Below are 22450 nucleotides of genomic sequence, written 5' to 3'. Positions count from 1 at the left end.
GGGGGGTGTGTGGTGTGTGTGTGGTGTGTGTACATGAGTTGTGTGGTGTGTGAGGGTGTGTGTGTGTGAGGTGTGTGTGGGGTGTGGGAGTGTGTGTGTGGTGTGTGTACGTGAGGTGTGTGGTGTGTGGGGGGGGTGTGAGGTATGTGTGTGGTGTGTGTGGTGTGTGGGAGTGTGTAAGGTGTGTGTGGGGGGGGTGTGAAGTGTGTGTGTGGGGGTGTGTGGTGTGTGTGTGTGGAGTTAAAGGGTCGAACGTGTGTCTGTTCCTGTTCTGTACCGATAGCCCACGCAGCTGGATGGCGCTCCTATTTCTACCGTCCCCTCACGGGACAGGGGAGTCTGATTTCACACTCTCTCACACCCTCTCACACACTGTCTCACACTCACTCTCACACTCACACACACAATACTCACATACACACTCTCACACTCACTCTCACACTGTTACACACAAACACACTCACACAGTCTCACACTCACACACTCTCTCACACTCACTCTCACACACACAATACTCAAACACACACTGTCACACACACTCTCACACTCACACAGTCTCTCACACTCACTCTCACACACTCACACACAGTCACACACTCACTCTCACACACTCACACAATACTCAAACACACTCACAGTCTCTCACACTCACTCTCACACACTCTCAAACACACACTCTCACACACTCACACAGTATCACACCCTCTCACACACTCTGTCTCACACTCACACACTCGATACTCAAACACACACTCTCATACACACTCTCACACTGTCACTCTCACACTCACTCTCACACACTCTCACTCTCACACACAATACTCAAACACACTCACACACTCACACTGTCACTCTCACACACACACAGTCTCTCACACTCACACACTCTTACACTGACAGTCTCTCACACTCTTACACACTCTCACACTCTCACACACACACAGTCTCACACTCACACACTGTCACACACTCACACAGTCTCAGTCTCACACTCACACTCGCTCTCACACCCTCACTCTCACACACTCACTCACACACACAATACTCAAACACACACTCTCACACTCACACACTCTCAAACTGTCACACACTCACACACACAATACTCAAACACACACTCACGCACTCTCACAGTCACACACTCACACTCACACAGTCTCTCACACTCACTCTCACACACTCTCAAACACACATTCTCACACACTCACACACGCTCACACTCTCTCACACTCACTCTCACACACTCAAACACACACTCTCAAACACACACACTCTCACACACTCTCTCTCACACACTCTCACACACTCTCAGGCTGTGCTGTTACCTTTCATTATGATTTCTATTGTGGTAAAATATACACAACATAAAATTTGTCATTTTAACACTGCTTCGGTGTGCAGTTCTGTGGCACTGAGCCCGTTCATACCGGTGTGCCGCCGTCACCCGCCCCCCATCTGCAGAACACTTCATCTTCCTAAACGGAGACTCCGTCCCCAGTAAAGAGCGCCGCCGCCCCCCCACAACCCACGTTAGCCCCTGGCACCCACCATTCTGCTGTCAGTCTCTATGGGTTTGACTAAGTACTTCAGATAGGCACTGCATCATTATTGTAAGTTAACAAAAAAGAGAAAGAATTAAACCTCATGTTTCCTTTCCCCCAAAAGTCACCCAAAGGGGAATAGCTGAATTTTCTCCAGCACTGTTGAGACAGTATTGAAGAGAAAGTTCCCAGGAGACAGCCTTGTGCTTCACACCTCTGCTGGCTTCCCTAGGGCCTGTTCACTTGATTCCATCTCTGTGCTGTGACGAGGCCTGCAGCGTGGACCGGGTGACTCTTGGCTGTAGGGTGCATTCCAAGGCCACACTTCAGGAGAGGTAACGTGGGATTTTTAATCCATAAAATGTCATATTCCCTTGTGCAAATATGCATTCTACTGGTTTACCAATTTTCATGTCAAACTATGAGACATCATTTAAAAAATATTACTGATGACATTCCAGACATCGGAGGGGGACAAATCCTTGGCAAGAGGTACATGAGTCTCTCGGGGTTACTGATATCCAGTGTGACATTCTTTATACTTTACACTCTATTAATTTTGTTTTTGTCTCATATTCATGATTTGTGACACTTCTGTCATGCGTCGATAATTTGTAACATGTCATTTACTTCTAGAATTTTACAATAGCCATCAAGAAACTCAGTTAAGACCCAGGAAACTGCCTGTTTTAGACATTGGGTTAAGTATAACTATACTGGTTAGAAGTATGTACACAAATTCAGTTTGAAAGTAAGTGGAATAATTAAACTTACTGTATGGAAGCAAGTTTCTAACAAAGGAAGCACTAGAATTCTAATATAATCAATTGCTCTTTCATCTAGAAAACTTAAAAGCAGAGCTGGGTGTTGCTTTGTAGTGGTGTTTTTCCTCCCCGTAGATGACTTGAACAGCTTTTGAATGTGTGTTCAGACACACAGGTCCAGTGGGGGAGATGGTGCCCACGTTCTTCGGGTCCCTTCCGAGGTCCATCTGTGGTGAGTTTTCAGACGCCTGGCCTCTGATGCAAAATCCCATGTGTGGTGACGACATCTCTCTTTGTGACTCTTATCCCGAACTCTCTGGAGGAGATACGCATTCTCTCAACCCAGAAAACGAAAGCTCGTCCTCCTTGGATTCAAACAGTAGTCAGGATTTGGTTGGTGGAGCTGTTCCGATTCATTCTGAGAACTTTACAGAAACTACTGATCCCTCTAGATGTAACCACTCGCTGACAGAGCCAGTGCTGACTCAGGATATGCTGACGACCAGAAGCCAGCTGCGTCAGGAGAGTGGCAACATCGTCAGCCTGACCACACAGACGTCCCTTCAGGTAAGGCAGTGACTAGCCTTGAGAAGGACACGGCATTGACTCATGCCAGACCCAGGGGATGGGAACTCGGCTCACCATAGAATGTGGGGAGACCTGATGAGAAGGCTTTTCCATCTTTCATAACTTCTTGCTCTTATATGTATGGAGAATATATTTTAAATTAATCAAGAGTCTTTTGTTGTTGTTGTTGTTGTTGTTAACTAACGGGTACTCTGTAAGGTCATAATGAGCAGCTGCATTCTTTTACTCCTTGCAAATCCAAGTACTTAGCACAGCACCCCCAGCTCCATTCCTGATTGAGAGAGTCAAGGGAGCATCTTGTAAACAGTTCCTCACCTTCATTTACCCTGTGATGTTTTCTGCCCAATACTTAAATGCACTTCATTCACCATCAAGTTAATGGCAATTTAGATCTCTCCTGTTTTTTCGAGATTGCTCTGCTTTGACTGATCGGTTTGGCTAGAAATTGATTGTCGGTTGTGATCCAGGTCCAAATACTGCAGAAGAACTTTCTAGAAAGAAGGTTTAAAATCAGGTTTGCAAGGAGATGGTGACTACAGGGAGCTGGGGTTTTCAGGCAGGCTGCAAGGCTAGAGGCAGAGAAGCGTCAGGGAAACCTGCGCACCATCCCTGCTTTCCCCTTCCGGCGAGGATGTGGCCGTTCCTGAATTTGACTTAATGTCTACAAGCATTTCCCTAATATAACCACATATACTGTTGGAATACATTCTCTTGGGGAAAAAAATGATGCCAGCCTTTAGTTTTTAAAAGGGCCAAGTCACAGCAAGAGTGAGGCTCCCAGGAGCCCATGAGGTCCTGCCTGCACACCCCCCCTTGCTCTCACTGCTCATGGGCAGCCAGCTCAGGGGCCCCGGGTCCTGGGGAAGCGCTCTGGCACATTCTGTGTCTGCTCTCGAGAGGGGCCTCCATTTCCACGAAGTCCTGTATCCTGGTCTCATGATGTTAGACACAGTCGGAAGTCAGAGTGTGAAAGGAGATGTGTTCCTTTCAAGAATAGCGCATAGGTTATATGTTGAGCTAAATCTGCAATACTTTTTCTCTGAACTACAAATTCCATAGAGAATTTATAGGGAGTTCTATGCAGAAAGCATTTGTTGGCTTTGGAGAAAAATAATTTTGTTTTTCTCAAAATAAAGGAAATGAAGAAGAGCTAAGGGAAGAAAAGCAAACAAATTAGGCATTTAAAATGTAAAATACTGGGGCGCCTGGTTGGCTCAGTTGGTTAATCGACTGCCTTCAGCTCAGGTCATGATCCTGGAGTCCCAGGATCAAGTCCCGCATCGGGTTCCCTGCTCAGCAGGGGGTCTGCTTCTCCCTCTGACCCTCCCCCCTCTCATGTGCTCTCTCTCTCTCTCTCTCAAATAAATAAATAAAACTTTTTAAAAAATGTAAAATACTGGTGCACCTGGGTGGCTCATTCGGTTAAGTGTCTGCCTTCTGCTCAGGTCATGATCTCAGGGTCCTGGAATCCAGCCCCAAGTCAAGTTGGGCTCCCTTCTCAGCGGGGAGTCTGCTTCCCCCTCTGCCTCTGCCCCTCCCCCCCCACTCGTGTTCTCTCTCTCGAGCTCTCTCTCTCAAATAAGTAAATAAATAAAATCTTTTAAAAAATAAAATAAAATAAAATGTAAAATACATACCTCTGTAGTGGAGGAGAGTCTTTACTGACCTTGTTCTTCTGAGCCATCCCATAATTTGTATAACTTCCATGATAACAGTAAGAAAAGGCAAGAGTTAGCGGAATTGCGAGTAGGCCTAAGAACAGAGTGTGGCCCACAAGCCATGGGGGTTGAGCACGTGTGCTGCCCTGAGGAGGAGGTGACAGGCCCTGAGAGTGGGGGAGAGAGGCAGAGAGATCCTGCCCCTTCAGGAGCTAAGCCCACCTCCCCAGTCAGTTGTCTTGCCAAGTACTCTAAAATACAAGTCTTGGGAGACTCTTAAAATTAAATCTGAGACACAATTTCATTACAAGATGCTGAAGTTTCTTTGATATCAAGTCAATTGGTTTTGATCATAAACTTACTTTACCTTCACAAATGTTGTTAGGGGCAAGTCTGAGTAGCTAGAATTGTGTTCCCAGTGACTATCTACAGTTTTTCAGGGTACTGTCAGCAAATAAAATCACCACTCATCTTAATTGTGTAGTTCGTCCCCAGTTTCGTGATGTAAATTCTACGACTAAGGAGTGAAACATCTCGATTTCAAGTCATAGCAAAACCAACTCATTCTCTACCTTTTTCTGTTTGTGTTGTTGGTGAAGTGGGGGTAGGAGTAAGCATTATTATTACAGCCATATGAATGTAAAATCATTTAGGGTAGAAGATTGGTGTATATAATGGCATTAACTTCTTTTCAAAGACAATTGTCAAGGTAATCATGATCTACATAAAGATACTTTCAACTCAGATTATTATGACAAGAAAGTTATAATTACATATAAAATGAATGAGAAAATGTTACCTTCAAGATACACAATATAATTTGTTAGCGAAAGGTTTATTAGCCTTCTAAGATGTGTTGTCTTATAATTATTAATACTTTGGTAAATATAAATGAGGCATTCTGAATTCAGGAAAGGAATTTTTAAAAAGTGAATCGTTTCAGTTTTCCCCCTATAATTAAAAACAACAAATAGTATTTTGAACCCATTTTAAGAGATAAACTTATCCAGGTTCTGAAAAACCCTTTGTCTTTGGTTGCATTTACTGAGTGTGTGATATTTAGTGAGTGAACCTTAATCTTCGAAGGCAAATAGGAAAGACACAACTGTACATCTTTGGGAGATTGACCCTCTTCTTTGTTCCAAGAGCCGGCCAAGTATTTAGCTCAACAGTTCTATTTTGTTTTCAATCCATTAGATTCCAAAAGGCAATTCAGACTTCCTCTTAACATGCTGATTCTACAAGGTAGGGAACATACTTCTCATAAAGAATATAATCCTTTCAGCAGCTTGGTATTAGGAACCAAAGGACTTTCAGTTCCTTGAGTTTGTGTTTAGTTAGCTTGGTCCATGGGCTCATTCATAATTCAGGAAAGCACAGAATTTCTGTTTGAGAAATGCATAAGGGCAGCTAGAGCCATTATAGTGCCCACCCCCCTCCCCGTTTTAGTGATTACTTTTTGTTTATTTTCAATGGAACTTGAAATTCCTACCTAGGCATTCACTCATGTTTTCAGGTTTTTTAACCTCAATTCCCTCCTCTTATCCAGCTTTATTGAGATATAATTGACATTTGCCATTGTGTGAGCTAAGGTGTGCAATGTGATGATTTGATACGCATCTGTATTGCAAAATGCACAATGGCACTTTTGTCTTACAGGGTCAGATTGCTAATGCATGATGCATTTGTTTCTAAAAACTGTATTTTTACACAGCAGTTTTCTTGTGGGTGGTTTAAGACCACGCAGAATCTGATGATGATAGTTCTGGTGCAGGATAAAGCAAATAGGTGGGAGAAACTCCTTTAGTCTGAATGACTCAGTTCTAATCATATTTTCCCTATACACACCTCCCCAGAAAGGAACAGAACAAAGATATTTGGGACATCATTTCCTAAAGTACTTGGGAGAATGGGACCAGCCTGTTTACTTACAGGAAAAGCTCTTTTTGGTGATGTTTTTAGCCATCGTTGGAAATGTCAACATGAAATAATAGAAGGAATGGTAGAAAAGGTATGAGATGATCTGGATTCTAGTTGCTCAGTCTTTGAAAATATCCCTTTCTTTTTCCATGTTGGCAAAATGAGTATCATTTGTCTCCCACAGCAGCGTTAATGAGGTTATTACGGTCATACCAATTGATCAACATACTTGATGAAACTATCTCAGATTATTGAGAGTTCTTTCAGAATCTTCTATTTCTAGATTCTCTCCTTTGACCTAGGGAAAAAAAAAAAAAACTTTTCCTGTAAACTTACCTGATATGTCACCAATGAATGAAAGCTTACTGCATAAAATGAAGGTTCTATTCACTTGCAGTAACGTGCCTTTGGCCGGTGCCTCCAGATAGATGTCAGGTTGCTGCCCTTCTATGATAAGGGACAGATCTACACCACTTTGCTGAGGATATTTGCCCTAGGAAGAATGTGAGCCTTCCAGGAAGATCATTAAAAGAGAAGTGATTTCCAAACCACCTCTAAACTTTCTCCAGTGGGTTAGCAGAAGTTTGAAATGCAAAGAATGAGAGTGTCACTATTTATTAATCGTCTTTGTTCTTTCAAAGAAGAGACTGAAAGGATCCTAACATCTTTACCTACAAATGCTTCAAAAGAGTGCAACATAGAAACAAGCTTTACATGTTTGGGGTAAAAAATGAGCAAAAGAATTGTTTGTTAATACATTTTGTTTCCTATGGGTCACATTATCGCCTCTACAGTGTTATTTGGAAATACTGAGTGACTGTGAGTTGTTATAAAATCTTTATTTTATTCTCAGAGTACATATGTACCTGGATATTCAAACACCATTAATGAGCTGCTGGTCCATATGTTATTGAAGTCATGTGTACTACTAGTAAAAGTTATTTACAATAATTTTTAACAATGATAGCTCAGCAGCTTTCATTTGTAAGGTATTGTTTTTCAAGCTTTCCTTTCTGTTGCTGTTTTAGGAAGTTTAAAGGACTTGCTTCTTTCTGCAGTAGAAGAATATAGATGGAACCCAGCGGGCACTCACCCCTCCGCTTAGGCTTATGGACTGAGCACAGTCTGGACCCTGTGTGGCTTCTGGAGGAAAAAAAAATAAATCTGAACCAAACTGATGGCATTTTAAGCCTTTCAACCAGTTGCTTCTGAGCCAGACCAGCTGTAAGCTGAAACCTCAAGGCAAAACAAGAAAAGACTCCAGGCACTCATGATACTCTGCATCTTTCCTAAACAAGAAGCTTCCATGCCACAAGCATAACTTCAAAGGCTGATGGCTCGAGTTCGCAGCCTATGAGATTATGAGCATATAACAAGAAACAGAAATGCATTCGTGCTTATTTTCGTGGCGAGTGTGGTTTTACCAGACTGAAGACCCAGAGTATAAGTTTTCATTTACACTTTGTTTCCAGAAATAATTTCGTATAGCTGATTATCCTACTAAAAGTCAGTGTCAGATTAGTTACCTTAGTTTTTATGTAGAGTGGTTCAAAAATGACTGTTTCTATTTGATGAAGCTCACTTTTTCATCATCTAATTAGCTTAGGAGGTTAGAATAGACTTCATACTGCCTGCCTAAATCAGGGGTTTGTTAGATGAAGTTAACTAGCCTAACTAGGAATCAGAAGAGAGCAAGTCTTTTCCAGAATCGACACTTGTAGCCTTCGCCACTGAACCCCTGCTGGAGCTAGCGGGGGAGGGGCCTGAGTTGGGGAAGTGGTGGGGAAAGAGTGCCCGCCGCCCTGCATGAAAAACCACTTAGCACACGTATCCTAGAGACTTGTATACAATGATTAACATATTTCTGTGAAAATCAGTTGATATGGAAGCATTTGTTACTTCTGTCCCTGTGATTGAGCTTAGAAGATCCAGAATTCCTCTCTTATAGAAGAGTGATAATTTATAAAGATAATGGTTTCTTTTCCTCCACCCTGCCCCCACCTCCTGCCTCTTGACAACCACCAACCTGTTCTCTCTACCTGTGAGTTTGTTTTTGTTTTTGCTTTTTTGCATTGTATCTTATACTAAGGGCTTTAGAAATTACCGCCTATCTCGTTCCCCTACTACTGAAATGTAACACCACGTATGTCATCTTAGGAGACTACACTACATACTAGAAGGAGAAGAAAAGCCCAATTTGTAAGCGGCCTACAGGTGAACAGTTCCTCAGGGTCCTCATGGAGTCTGACCAAGTAGCCCTCTGACCGTGCACATTTTGTTAGCACAGTAATCTCCTACCTTAGCCAGTGATGCTGGCTTTAAGTGTGCTGTCAGGCGCCCCATCCCTGGTATTTACACACTAGAATTTTCTCTATGGCTAAGACAGAAATGAACCCAGTTCAGTCACAAACCGGGGGATGGTTCATTTGCTCTTAATCTTTATGCCCTGGAGAGGAATTACTTGAGCAGGATTTATCTGTTTCCTCCTTGAACCTACATGATCAGCTCTGGCCTTTGTCTTTTAACTGATTACTATTAGCTGAGTTACATTTGCACTTAAAGAAGTCAAACATGACTGTGTTTGAGTGCACTAAAATACTTGGTTTCACAGTCAACCCCCCCCCCCCCCCCTGATCAGTGTCTTTTACCTAATATTAAACTGAACGTGCAAAAACTCTGTCTTTCTTAGGACATTTTTTTTTCTTCTCACTTGCTAGACCATGCTTTTCTCTCTCTGTAAGACATGAGGAAAATCTAATGAGCCCTCTTCCTCGTGGCTGAGCCAGTTTCTCTCCCCGTAGTCTTAGGCTCTAATATGTATGAATTAGCTTGCCTGGGCTCCGTTCTTCTCGGGACCTCAGTTCATTGAACCAAAATAAGAAATTAGAGTAGTCTCAGGGTGACCCACAATCTTTTATGTCTGTCTAGTGCCCTCTTTTCTTTTCCTTTCTTAACATTAACCAATGGTTTTTAAACTTTGATAACTCACCAGCTCTTATGAGAGTTGCCTTTAGGAAAGTCATGTAAAATATTTAGGATTTGACCACAAGATGTCTATGAAAATGCACGCTAGAGTTTCCTCGAGTGGCTTCACTGTAATTCACATATGTATGCCATTGTTTGCAATCTGATCGTTTTGTTTTGACAGAGGGATGATCAAAGTCGGCCAGGGTTGTGTTCCTTCTGGTGACCTGAATATATTTTCCACATGTAGAAACCCTCCTCGACTTCAAAGACAAATACTTGCTGGAGAAAGCTAGATGGATGGGCATGAGACTGTGGCCCCAAACCCTGAATCATCACTTTGGATCAGTAAGGAAATGCTTAGGTTGAAAGTCGATTTCATTTGATACTGCATCTGAAAAATCCTGGGGCTGTTTTACCAAGATGAAGACATTTTACCACCTCCCGCTGCAGGAACATACAATAATTTTAGATTCTATACTCTGTGTAAACACTTGAGAGGGAAAGCCCAGTCTGCATTTCCCACAGTTGGAATACCCTACAGCACTTGCAGGAACTCGGCCGCTAGGGTACGGGTACCAGGAAATCATCATCGGGTCTGGGAGTGAGATTCGGGGTGACTTTGAATGTTGCAGAAACCCACCAACAAGAATGAGACAAGGTTATGGGGAACGACCATGTAAAGGCATGGGTTTTCTCATTTTGTGTATATGGAATATGTTTTTCAAATATAGAGTTTTCTACTTTAGATAAAACATTAAGTTGCTATTACCTAGTTAAGCTCTATTGTCTGTGCTAGGGGTAAAAAAAAATGTTGAAAAGAAAATGAAAAAAGTCCATCATTGCTTGAAGGTCGCCAGCTTGAATCGATTTAGATGTCATCGTTACTATTTTGCATACTGGAATTTATAAATTTGTAAATTTTCATTTTCTTATACAAATAGTTTTGTAATGCCCTTTTTTATATGTGAATAAAATTGTTACCTGGTATTCGTATTGACATATCCAGTACGAAAGTGATTGATGATGAGAAAACGGATTTGTTTTCCTCTCTTCCTCTCCATATGGGGGCCTTGCTAAGTTCTGATCCTTCCAGTTTAACCCTTCTGGCCCTTCAAATGTTATGAGGGGGATTTGAAATCCTTCCCGGTGAGCTGGTTGTATTTCTCAGACATGGCAAGCTACTGAAGAATGCTGTGAGTTATTTGGGAAGCTTTGGCATCAAGATTTTATTATGATCTCTTCTTTTTCCTCCTTCATTTTATGACATAAAGAGGGAGAGAAGGAAAGGAAGGGGAGGTTTGATATTCATTCTTTCCGGAGGTCAGTAGGGGGTTCTGCAGAGGAGAGGACTAACTCCCACAGAATAGCACTGGTCACTGAACGAGTTTCTTCTTTCCTTCCCAGCTTCTGACCTGCCTTCCCTTCAGTAAAGCTTTTAATGCTATTATTAGATTTTGAGAGAGGACTTTAAACTTCCTGGGAAAAAAAATTGGGTTATTTTAAAGTGACACCATATTCTCTCAGCTGGTTCGTCTGTGGTGTTAAATGACACTATGGATTCCCTGAAGGGGAGGACATTAGCTTCTTTGCCCCTTCCACACTCTGCCCACACCCCAGCTCCTTGGCTCAAGTACCCTTTGCCCGTGTGCGTGCAGTCTGGTTGGGCTTGTGGGTACCATCCACTCTCTGAGAAAAGTAACTCAAAGCTCGTGAGGTTCTAACAGGAGGGCTGCAGTACTCTATAGTCACATAAACAACTTATTTTCATTATTCCCACTATCATGAAGGTCTCTTTGCAGTTGGCTTCTTGTCATTCTCAATTTGTCTACTTGTCCCATTTTACCTTGAGGAGGTTTTGTCTGATTTTCTTAAGAGCTATTTGACACCCTATAAGCTATGTACACGCAGCTTAAATTTATCAGTCATCTTGAAACTGAACAACAGGCTGAGAATTTCCAAAATCTTCTATAATATCTAAGAAATTTCAGTATGACCTGGTATGTGATTCTAGTCACGTAATTAGAATCAAGTCAACAGCTCACATTAATGGTGGTAATGTCACATTTCCGCCAGAGGAAGGTCACGGGGTCTCTCCTGTAGAGATCAAGCAGATCAGGGTCCGGTCTACCCATAAACCAGCAGGGGCATTTGAATTAGTGTGATTAATGGCTGCTTTCAAATTAGCCTCTCCAGAAGACATGAATTTTAAAAACCACTTTCTCTGCAACTACGGGTGGTCTTGTGAAGCAGGTTTCAATTATTAGTCCATAAAGACAGGATTTTGTCTTTTTATCTTAATTTCTAATGGCATTAACTAGTCCTACTGAAGACAGAACTAGCTGTGTTCTGTCAGTTTTGTTTGGTGTTGAGTTGAGCCAGCAGAACTCTGCAGAGGGATTTTCCTTACCTGGGTTGACTGTTTACAGTCAACAGAAGATCTACAGAACAGTCTGTAGGCAATCCTTTAATAGCAGGTTAGGGAGGCCGGCTCCTCTCAGCCAGGCACATATCACCCGCTCGGTGTATCAGATACGAATTGTTTCCCTTGAAGTTCTAAACACAAATTTAGTTCCTCTTGGAAGCCTCGTTCTGAGAAGATCATGTTTCCTATGTCCTTCCTTCCCCCCTTCCTTCCTTCCCTCCTCCATCCATCCATCCATCCATCCATCCATCCATCCATTCATTCACTCAGTATACACATGTATACAGTAGTTGCATAAAGTATGTACTTGGTTGCAAATGCAATGCCAGAGCTAAAGCAAACAAGGAAATATCAGGGAGAGAAACCTTTTAAATTTTTATAGAATAGATCTTTGTTGTAAAGACCTAAGTGCAAATTCTTCTGAGGCAGGGGGAGCAGTGACATCCCAGGGAAGGTCCGAGTGGCCCGGTAGCTGGGGGAGGTTCCAGGTAAGCCAGGAAGGAGACTGTGCCCCCACCCCACAGGGCGGGTGGAAGGAGCTAGCACGTGGAGAAACCCTGCTTGCTCTGGGAACACCGAGAAGTGCCGTGTGGTGGGAGGGTGAGGAGCAAGGGAAAGTTGCTGAGGCCTGAGTGCCAGTTTGACAGGTGTCTAGTGTTCTCCGCCCTGGGCCTTCTTGAACTTGACCCTGTGGGGAATTTACTTCCCTTCCCATAAGTGAGTGACATGACATAAAAACTCGAAAATCTCTGGTCTTTCAGAAGCTTGGAAGTCATCAAACTAGGCAAGGCAGACCTCTTTCCAGACTCAGAATAACCCCAGTCATTGAGAGGACATGACCACAGGGCTGGGCCGCTGGGGGGTGGACCGGCAGTCCCTGGTTAGGAAATACTGAGCCTGAGATCTTTCTCCTGTCATCGAGGTCACCTTGGTCCTTCTGATTTTGAGGGGGATAGTGCTGAACATGAGATCTATGTTTAGGACTTGGCTGAACCCCCTGCTAACATCAAATCAACGCTCCGGCCAAGTCCCTGAGAAAACGTAAATCAGCAATGACGAATCCTCCCCACGGCGCCGCCCCCCCCCCCCCCCGCCCCGGCTCGTGCAGCCATGCCCTCCCAGAGCCCGAGGAGAGTCACCCACCAACCATGGCCTTTCTGTCCTGAGCCTGTGGCTCAGACTCCTGGTCCTGCTTGACCCTGAGCTCCAGGCACCCCTGTCATCACATCTGAGTGAACTACTAGGGTGAAATGTGTTTGTCCCATCATTTCTCAGTCTTAGCCAGGCACCTTCACCCAGGAGCTAACATCTTGCCTGATCATTTTTTTCTCAGCTCCTTGCCACTGTCTTAGAAATGCTGCTGCTTTGCCCTTTGTTCCTTGCGTGGCCAAGCAGCCGCTCCCAGGAAATCCAGAAGGAGGCTGGCCTCTGGTTTTGCGTGGCAGAAACCCTTGGAGGCCTGTGCCTGTCACTTTTCCTGCTTCTTCGCCTTCTGTCGCTTCCACGAGGTGCGACGGTGTCCATGGCTGCGACCCATCTGCTCCCCAGCACTGGGCACGCCTGCTGGGACACAAAGCTGCAGGCCACATCTCTTCAGATACTTGAACCTCAGATAAGTCCACTGAGAGGTAAACAAACGGGCCAGCTCAAGATGGAGCCCCAGCATACAGTTGAGAGAGGAACCATGCAGAGAACCCCAGATCCTCCCCGAATCCTGTTCTCACCCTTAAGGGAGTTCACCCATGTGTTCTTTGGGGGCCCAGATCGAACAGGCAGCGGCTGTTGCAATCATGCGATGAAGAGTTGGCATCTTTCCGTAGAATGAGGTGTTCATGCTAATGTTGCTAAAGCCTAGCCTTGGATCTCAAGAGAGAGTAGGAGGTACAGTGTTTTTTCAAATGTAAGATTTAGGCTAATGTGGGGAGGGCAGATTAGGATTAGCACTGATAAAAAGAAAGTTTCTCCTCCTTCAGTCATTGCTTTCTTCTTTCCCTCATGTCCCTCACCACCAGACCTAAAATCTTGGCCTCCAGCTTTCCAGCTAATGTGGAGGCTGCCTCCCCCGTTGTCTGACAGCCCCTGGCTGGATGCACAGAGCAGCCCACAAAATGAAACAAGGAGAGGCAGCCCAGGGCTGCGTTCAAGTCCTGTCCGACTGTAGAATGTCTTCCCTGGAGGAATCTCACATCTAATAAATCTGCCAAGGGAATCCCTGAGGTTGGCAGTCAAACCTGATGACAAGGCACCTTTGCAGACGCCCTTTCTCGAATTTAAGTGTGATGAGGAAATTATGGAAGGACAGGTTCCAACTGATTGATGCCTCTTTGGAGAATCTAGATGTTGACAAGGCATTTATTTATTTTTTATTATTTTTTAAAGATTTTATTTATTTATTTGACAGAGAGAGACACAGTGAGAGAGGGAACACAAGCAGGGGGAGTGGGAGAGGGAGAAGGAGGCTTCCCGCGGAGCAGGGAGCCCGATGCGGGGCTTGATCCCAGGACCCTGGGATCATGACCTGAGCCGAAGGCAGATGCTTAATGACTGAGCCACCCAGGCGCCCCTAGAAGGCAGTTTTTTAAATAAGATTGAAATCAGTAGACTCTGAGTAGATCAGATTATTCTCCATAATGTGGTGGGCCTCATCCAATCAGTTGAAGGCATTAAGATACTAGACTGAGGTTCTCGAAGGAAGAGGAAATTCTGCCTCCTTTCTGCCTTCAGATTCAAGCTGCAACATCAGCTCTCCGCTGGGTCTCCAGCCTGCTGGCCTGCCCTGCAGATTTCAGACTTGTCAGCCCCTACAATCTCCTGAGATTTGAAAATAAATCTCTTTACACACACACACACACACACACACACACACACACACACACACACACACCCTATTGGTTCTGTTTCTCTGGAAAACCCTGACTAGGGCGCCTGGGTGGCTCAGTTGGTTAAGCGACTGCCTTCGGCTCAGGTCATGATCCTGGAGTCCCGGGATCGAGTCCCACATTGGGCTCCCCGCTCAGCAGGGAGTCTGCTTCTCCCTCTGACCCTCTTCCCTCTCATGCTCTCTATCTCTCATTCTCTCTCTCTCTCTCTCAAATAAATAAATAAAATCTTAAAAAAAAAAAGAAAACCCTGACTAATACAAGGACTAACTAATCACTCAACCCCCCTACCCCCCACCCAAGCTAAATAGATACCAGTGACCAAACCAGTGAAGTGTCAATGTAAGTGAGGTGTTCTCTCTCAGGCAGACCAGTAGAATCTCATGGGGCTCAAGGCTTTCTTTCTTTTCTTTGTATTTATTTATTTATTTATTCCAAGAGAGAGAGCGAGGGGAGGGGGAAGGGCAGAAGGAGAGGGAGAGAGAGAATCTCAAGTAGACTCCACTCGGAGTGTGGAGCCCGATGTGGGGCTCGATCCCACAACCCCAAGATCATGACCTGAGCCAAAATCAAGAGTTGGGCGCTTAACTGACTGAGCCATCCAGGTGTCCCATCATGGGGCTCAAGGCTTTCTTAAAAGCCCAAGTCACATAACCTAGAAGTCCTTGGTCTGTCAGACAGGAACTACTGTGACTTCTCTTTCTCTTCAGGCACCATTCCCTTTGTGCTGCTTCTCCTTCTCTTTCCTCCCATCAGTAGCTCGGATTGAGGTCTCCATCCTCCACTCTCCATTCCTCTTTACCCTGCGGACTCGGCCTCTTGCCACAGCAGACACCCCACATTAAGGGAAAGGCCTGGCTCTAGGTGGCTTTGATATGATGACTAGCTACTAGTTCAGGGAGAATAAGAGAAAAAAAAAAAGCCATGGTTCTATTCTAGAAGAATGGCCAAAATGATTCTATCTGACGGTAGCCTTTGCATTAAAACTCATGAGTGTCATTCGTTATGAGACATGCAAAGTAGCCTGTAATATGATTTCACCCAGCTGAGAACTACAGAGTCCTTTTTAATTAGTCTGTCTCCTCAGCAGTCCAGGAAGTAGACTTTACAACAATTACTTTGTTGTAAAGAGTGTGATGCACAGAAAGAGCCTGAGGTCTTCAGTGACTCAGGGACAGGGTCAGAGCAAGAGCCTCTGTCTTCTACACTTCTCCAGTGTCATTTTCATGAATCCAGTAGAAACTTGTTCCCCAAGACCCAAAGCAAAGTCCCTGCAAGCAAAACTTCTCCGGTCCCCAAAAGCCAACCCCACCTACATAATCTGATAAATCGCTCCAGGGAGAACTCTCTGTTTTCATTGTAGACACAGGTTCTGCATCGCTCTCTAGCTTTGGGATTTGGGGTCCCAGGAATGGCATCTCCAGGACGTCTCTTTCATTGGTCTAAAGGTGCAAACAAATTCAGTTGCCAATTTCCTGTGCTTCTTTAGACAAATGATTGATTTTGTGAGTGTAGAGCAGGAGGCTCAATTTTAGAAAAATCATACATTAAAAAGTACAGTGGAATCTGCCACACAAGAAAACATACTCAGGGCATACAAAGTATTCCTCATTTTTAAACACATTTTATCTAGCTTGACCTGCTCCTATATTCACAATCTGTAGCTCTCTGGGTATAAATATGGGTTTTTCACCAAAATTCAATCCAATAAATAAAGAGTTACCATCACCAAGGATATACCAACTTTGGAGACAGCTTCAAAAGATACATTTCAAAGAAGTCTTAAGTAATAGTAACATTATCAGAATAACAAATTGCCCAACCAAGGGACATCTTTGAAGTTAATGGATATTCAATGCTGGTTTGTTTTTTTTAAAAATCCCAATACATGACAGCTAGACCTTGTACACTGAACATTTCTGTCAGAAGTGATGAATAAACTCAAAAGCAGATTCTTGGCTTGGGGATCCACTGATGATAATATGTAACATTTGAAAACAACTCCTCTCTTCCTGAGCACTTTTATACCATCATTTCATCAGATTCTCACATCTGTCCTATGAGTGGTGTTATTAGCTTCATCTTACAGATGAGATGAAAATTCGAGGAGACGAAATAACCAGCCCTAAAGTCAGTAAGTGGTAGAAAGTGGTAGAAAGCATGTTTAAAAAAGAGTTTCCAGCCAGTAAGTGACAGAGCTGGTACTTGAACCCTGAATTTCTGTCCCGAAGCCATGATCTTTTGGCTGTGCAATGCAGTTCAAAACTGACTTTTCCTATTGAAGGGAAATAAGAAAAGATTGCACACTTGATGACCACATTTGTACAGAATGAAGGCGTAGGATTGTAAAACAGAGCAAAGCCTCCTTTCTTCCCCTTACAACCCTGACAGAGAGTTAGAAAGAACCTTAGCAACTGTCCAGTCTAGCAGTATGGCACGGCGATCATGGATCCTCCGAGTTCTCAGGAGGCTGTACAGGGAGTGAGAGAGACGCCCAGCTGGGGAACATGGTGCTACTCTAAACACAGGACTAGTCACCTCTTCATTTGGAAAATGGAGATACAGGGACCTAGAGAATCTCAGCTTCATCCTTGGTCTCTTGGTTCCAAATCCACTGATCTTCCTCCTACTCCAGGCTGAATTCCATCCTAAATTTCTATCTTTTCAGTTAGTAGATGGAATTTGCATGCCACACCACTACGGCCCATGGCCTTTCTAATGACTGATATGATTCCATCCCTCCTTCCCCAACCCTCCTTGCCTCTCTAGTCCTGACTCCTCAGCAGACAGTCAAGGCTCTTCACGACCTGGACCCAGATCACCAGCTTAGCTTCGTGTCCCTCAGTCTCTGGTTCCATCTCAATCTCTCACCCCATCCCATGCCTGAGTCTGAGCTCTGGGCTCACCGAGGTGGCTGGGCTCCTAACGCACTGACTCTGCTCTCAGGCCTTCACACTGTGCCCCACACCTACTCGTCTCCCTGGGGAATTCAAACTTCAGTCTCAAATCATCAGTGAATAGCTGCATAAGGTTGTCCCTAAATTCTTTGCACAGTTTAAAATATTTTTCCCCTAAGGATTCCATTGTTCTGCCTTTATTTTAGCAATTGTTATTTCATTTCATGATCATTTGTATGCATGTCTTTCTTCTCTCTAAGCTATAAGCAAGGCATTTTGTCTTTCCAGTTTTATATTTCTAGTCTGGAATAGTGTTTGGCACATAATGGGTATTTATTTACCCATGAATCATTATTGTACATAAACATTTATTTTTAATTATTATGCATCAATTTAAATAGCTCATTATTAGTAAAATTATAAATACCAACATCAACTGTTATTAATAGACACTAATAATTAAAACCTAATTATTTGTTAATTGTGAAGTTAAGTATAAATATTAATTGATTAAATAAAACATTAACATTTTTATAAATATGCATTTATTGTATATGAATATAAATAAATACATTGACTGCATAAACGAATGACTCTCAGTTGCCTGGAAGCCCTGTGGTTCTTAGACCAAGTTACAAACCCTTTACCTTGGACTTCATCCTGATTCAATCCCTGCCCACCCTTCAGTCATCTCATGCTTCTCTCCCATTGGCCCCCTTCTTTTCTACACCTGGGCATTTGCACTTGCTTTTCCCTTGAACTTTGATGGCTGATTCAACTTATCCAAGGACTTCACCTCAGGTGCACCCCCACTTCTGACAAGAACCTTTCCCTCATCACTCTTATCTAAAATGCACACATCCCCATTACAGCCCCCCCACACCTAATTTACTTCCCTCCTGACGCTCATCATTTCTTAATGTACAGCACTTACTAATTTGTTCATCACTTGCTTTCCAATATACTGGTCACAACCCCAAAAGAGAAGTTTGTCTTTCTTATTCATCATTAAATCCAAAGAGTGGAGCATTACATGGCATATAGTAAATACTTAAATGTTTGTTGAACAAATGATTAAATGTGTGGTTGATGGGCTTGTTGGTTTCCTGTGACCTCCCCCTGACTCCTGACATACTTATTCCGACCTTCAGACTGTCCAGCATTAGACTAGACAACATGTCGTCTCTCACATTTGAGGGTGAGGTAGTGACCTATCAGACTCATGGGGTTTTTCCCCCAGAAGAGGGGATGGATTTACACAAAGCTTGGGCTCGAAAGGCAGAGACTGAAGTGAACCCTACCCCTGCACTTGACAGCTAGGGGGCCCTGTCGGTGTTACACAGTCCCTGAACACCTGGTTCCTCCTCCATTACCAAAAAGAGACAATAATTGTCCCTACCTCACAGTAGAGCTGTGAGAAGTAAATACGAACTTAATGTAACAAAGCCCCATAGTTCACACTCAACAATCTACTATTATTACTATCAGACATATTTTTCCAGGTCCCCGAAGACTACAGTCCAAATGCCCAAGAAGGGAGGATGGAAACGGACACTAAAAACCAAGAGACTAGATTCTAGTCTGAATTTTGCCACCAACCAGCTGAGTGACCCTGGGCACACCCCTTCTCTGGACCTCATTTTTCTTATTCTAAAAAGGAAGGGAATCCGATTTCATAAGCTCTCTTAAGCCCTTGGGTTCTGGGATCTGAGATCTCGGCTTATGGAAAAACTCTAATGTGCCGCATGCACACAGGGAGAAAACCGTAACGTCACTCAGCTGTCCCTGCCCTCCCCCACCAAGCTCATTTCCACACCCATGATGGACCCATGGTGGCAAGTTTCCAGTTCAAGCCCCAGGGTCCCATCCCCCTCTCACTGTCGTCCCAGGGAAACAGCAGGGCCTGGCTGTGACCCTCTCCCCCACATCACCCCCATTATTTCTGGGTGCTGTTGGAGCAGAAACACTCCCCAGAAAAAGTGTGCAGATTACAGAATGCTAGAACTGTCACGGGCCCCTGGGAGGTCATCTAAGCCTTTTTACTCTCTCAAAAATATCTATCTTATCACATCAACAAATGAATGGATAAGCAAAATATGGCAAATACATTCAATGGAATATTAGTCATAAAAAGAAAGGAAATTCTGACACAGGCTAAATACAGATGAACCCTGAAGACATGATACTCAGTGAAATAGAGGGTAAATATTGTATGATTCCATTTATATGAGGTATACCTAGAATAGGCAAATCCATAGAAACCGAAGTAGAGTAGAGGTTACAGGGACTGCGGGGAGAGAAATGGGGAGTTAGTGTTTAATGGTTGCAGAGTGTCTGTTGGGGAAGATGGAAAAGTTTGGGGGGTATAGACGGTGGTGTCAGTTACACAACCTTGTGAATGTATTTAATGCCCCTGGATTGTACACTTATGAATGGACAAAATGGTCAATTTTATTTTATGTGTATTTTCCCACAACAATTTTTTAAAATGTAGTCTATTATCTAAATCAGGAGTCCCAGGGGCGCAGCCCAAACCCTCTGAGATTCTCGAGATGGACCCCAGAAGCTGCAGGTGCAACAAGCTTCCCAGGTGATTCTAATCAAACAGAAGTCCAGGGACTACTCATCCAACCCTGTCATTTTACAGACAGAAGTCTGAGGCCAGAGGCCTACCCCCTTCTCTTACAACCTCGCGGCTGGTAGGAGAGGGAGCACCCACTCAGGCATACTGTGCTGTCTCTGGAGGAGGACACTTGTCACCCATGCATGGCTCTGGGGACACGCTCCAATAAGGAGCAAGAACAGCGGGAAGGGCCTGTGGGACCACCAGGAGGTAGTGTGGAGCCTCGTTGAAGGGGGGCAGGTTAATGCCCAGGGGCGGCACCGCTTAGCAGGACACCGCCCCGAAAACTCCTGCGACCTCGACTGGCGGGAGCCACCATGCAGCTCTCCTACCACTTAAACTTCATCCCGGGACAGGGGAAGAACGGTCTCCACGCGGGAGGCCTCAGTTTTGCAAGGTGAGCGCAGGGCCCGAGGCGCCAGGAGGGCTGTCATGCGGCCGGCCGCCTAGGGCAGGGCCGGCACTGGCCACCAGGGGGCGGGAAAGAGCAGAGGGGCCTCTAGCTAACAGCCTCTCCGATTGCAAATCCCCTTGGTCTTTGGCCTACTTCTGGCTAGGTTTCCCCCGGCCCAACCGTAAAGATAAAAACAGACAGCTTTTCTATTATGTTCATAGTCATCTTCTGTGCAGTCATTGCTTCATTTGTTTGACTCGTGTGCCAGGGTCTGCGCTGTGCTCTGAGGTAGAGAGGTGAGTGGAAGGCGAGTGGTAATATGACAGGCAAGGCACAGTCGGAGCTGTGGACAGGTGGCTACCAGGAAGGAGCCTGCTGTGGGGTCAGGCAGAGAGGAAGTCAAGGGCAGGCTCAGCCCCTCGCCTGATGCAGGGACCTGAGCAAGTCATTGATCTCTCTGAGTCTTTTTTTTTTTTTAATTGTGGCAAAATATACAGAACCTACAATTTACAATTTAAACTGTTTTGCCTGTACCACTCGGTGCCATTAGGCGCGTTCACATTGTTGTGCGACCGTCACCACCATCCATCCATCCACAGATTTTTTTGCTCTTTCCAAACTGCAGCTCCCCCCATTAAACAACAAAGCCCTGCTCCCCCATTTTTCCAGACCTGGGCAACCACCATTCTTTCTGTCTCTATGAATGTGACTAATCTAGATACCTCATATAAATGGAATCATACAGTATTAGTCCTTCCACGACTAGTTTATTTCACTGAGCATAATGTCCTTGAGGTTCATCCATGTTGTAGCCCATGTTAGAATTTCATCTTGGGGCTTTTTTTAAATCACTCTTGTGTGAAATGGTGAAGCTTGATAACTCTCCAGAAAGAATACAGTAAGAATCAGAGATAAAATATGTAATGCTCTATCACAGAGCAGCTGCTCAGGAAGCGAAAGATATTATTATTATTATTTCTACTTCTATTGTCAGTATGATAAGGTGTGCAAAGAGTCTGCAAGCAAAATGGCAAGAGTCGAATCTGCCTGTGCATCTGGGGCTGTGAGGTTTGGGGAGGACCTTCAGAGCCACTCATAGTCATATGGAGGTGAGGGGAGTACTACGGAAATAGGAGGAAGAGCAGAGTGAGGTGGCGGTTTGGGAGCCTGGCCACATTCTCTCCGAGGGGAGTGTGTAGGGGTGGAGTCCTGGTGGAAGGGAAGCAGGGGGTGCCTCATCCCCTAGTCTATGATGGTTTCCCAAAGCAGCTTCGAGAAACTCCTCTGGGCCAGGTGGGGATGAAAGGCCTCTCTGGGGCTGAATGCAGAAATGCAGAGTGTGAAAGTGAAGACGCAGGGGGAGAGCCTGTGGGAGGAAGTGGGCGGAGCTTCCCAGGGGAACCTCCCAGTACCTGGCATCCAGAAGGCAGGTCCCAGCAACAGAAGGCCACTGCCTTTGGGTGTGCTGCAGGTGCCAGGTCAGCAGGTGGGGAGGAAGCAGCTAGAGTCTAGAGTCGTAGGCAGAGGCAGCAGAGGTGACAGCAGAAACAGGTATCAGCGTGTGGCCCAGGGTGTTTGCCACGATCCAGATGTTCTGTGGGAACTGGGATTCTACCATTCACTGTTCGGTAAAGCCAGTTCCCTATCCTCCCTCAGGGAATGAAGACTGGGCTTGGGGAAAACCAGTTACCAGGAAATGCCAGGAATGGGGGTGGCACCCGCCTCACCCCAAGCTGAGGCTCTGCCCATGCCAAAATCTACACCGGTCTGTTTGCAGGGACAGAGGAGCCTCTGAAG

General features: G+C 44.6%; 1 protein-coding gene across 2 annotated transcripts in view; it reads left to right on the top strand.

Moving 5' to 3' along the window:
- Positions 1-9213, top strand: part of TNFRSF19 (TNF receptor superfamily member 19) — an 80907-nt gene extending 71694 nt beyond the window's left edge. Inside the window, exons 8-10 of one of the 2 annotated variants that reach the window (XM_025874858.2) lie at positions 1774-1876; positions 2473-2872; positions 7500-9213. In XM_025874858.2, the coding sequence (XP_025730643.1) occupies positions 1774-1876; positions 2473-2872; positions 7500-7508 (512 nt within the window). In that variant the 3' untranslated portion in view covers positions 7509-9213. Of the gene's footprint in view, positions 1-1773; positions 1877-2472; positions 2885-7499 lie in introns of those variants that run through there. The other variant, XM_073894777.1, reaches the window with a different exon arrangement.
- Positions 9214-22450: the final 13237 nt, after the last annotated feature.

This window comes from Callorhinus ursinus, unplaced genomic scaffold, assembly GCF_003265705.2.
Source record: "Callorhinus ursinus isolate GAN/ISIS: 27379988/994484 unplaced genomic scaffold, GSC_fseal_2.0 scaffold7, whole genome shotgun sequence".
NCBI lineage: Eukaryota > Metazoa > Chordata > Mammalia > Carnivora > Otariidae > Callorhinus > Callorhinus ursinus.
Note: the sequence above shows the minus strand (reverse complement) of the source record. Positions and strands in the feature narration are given on the sequence as shown.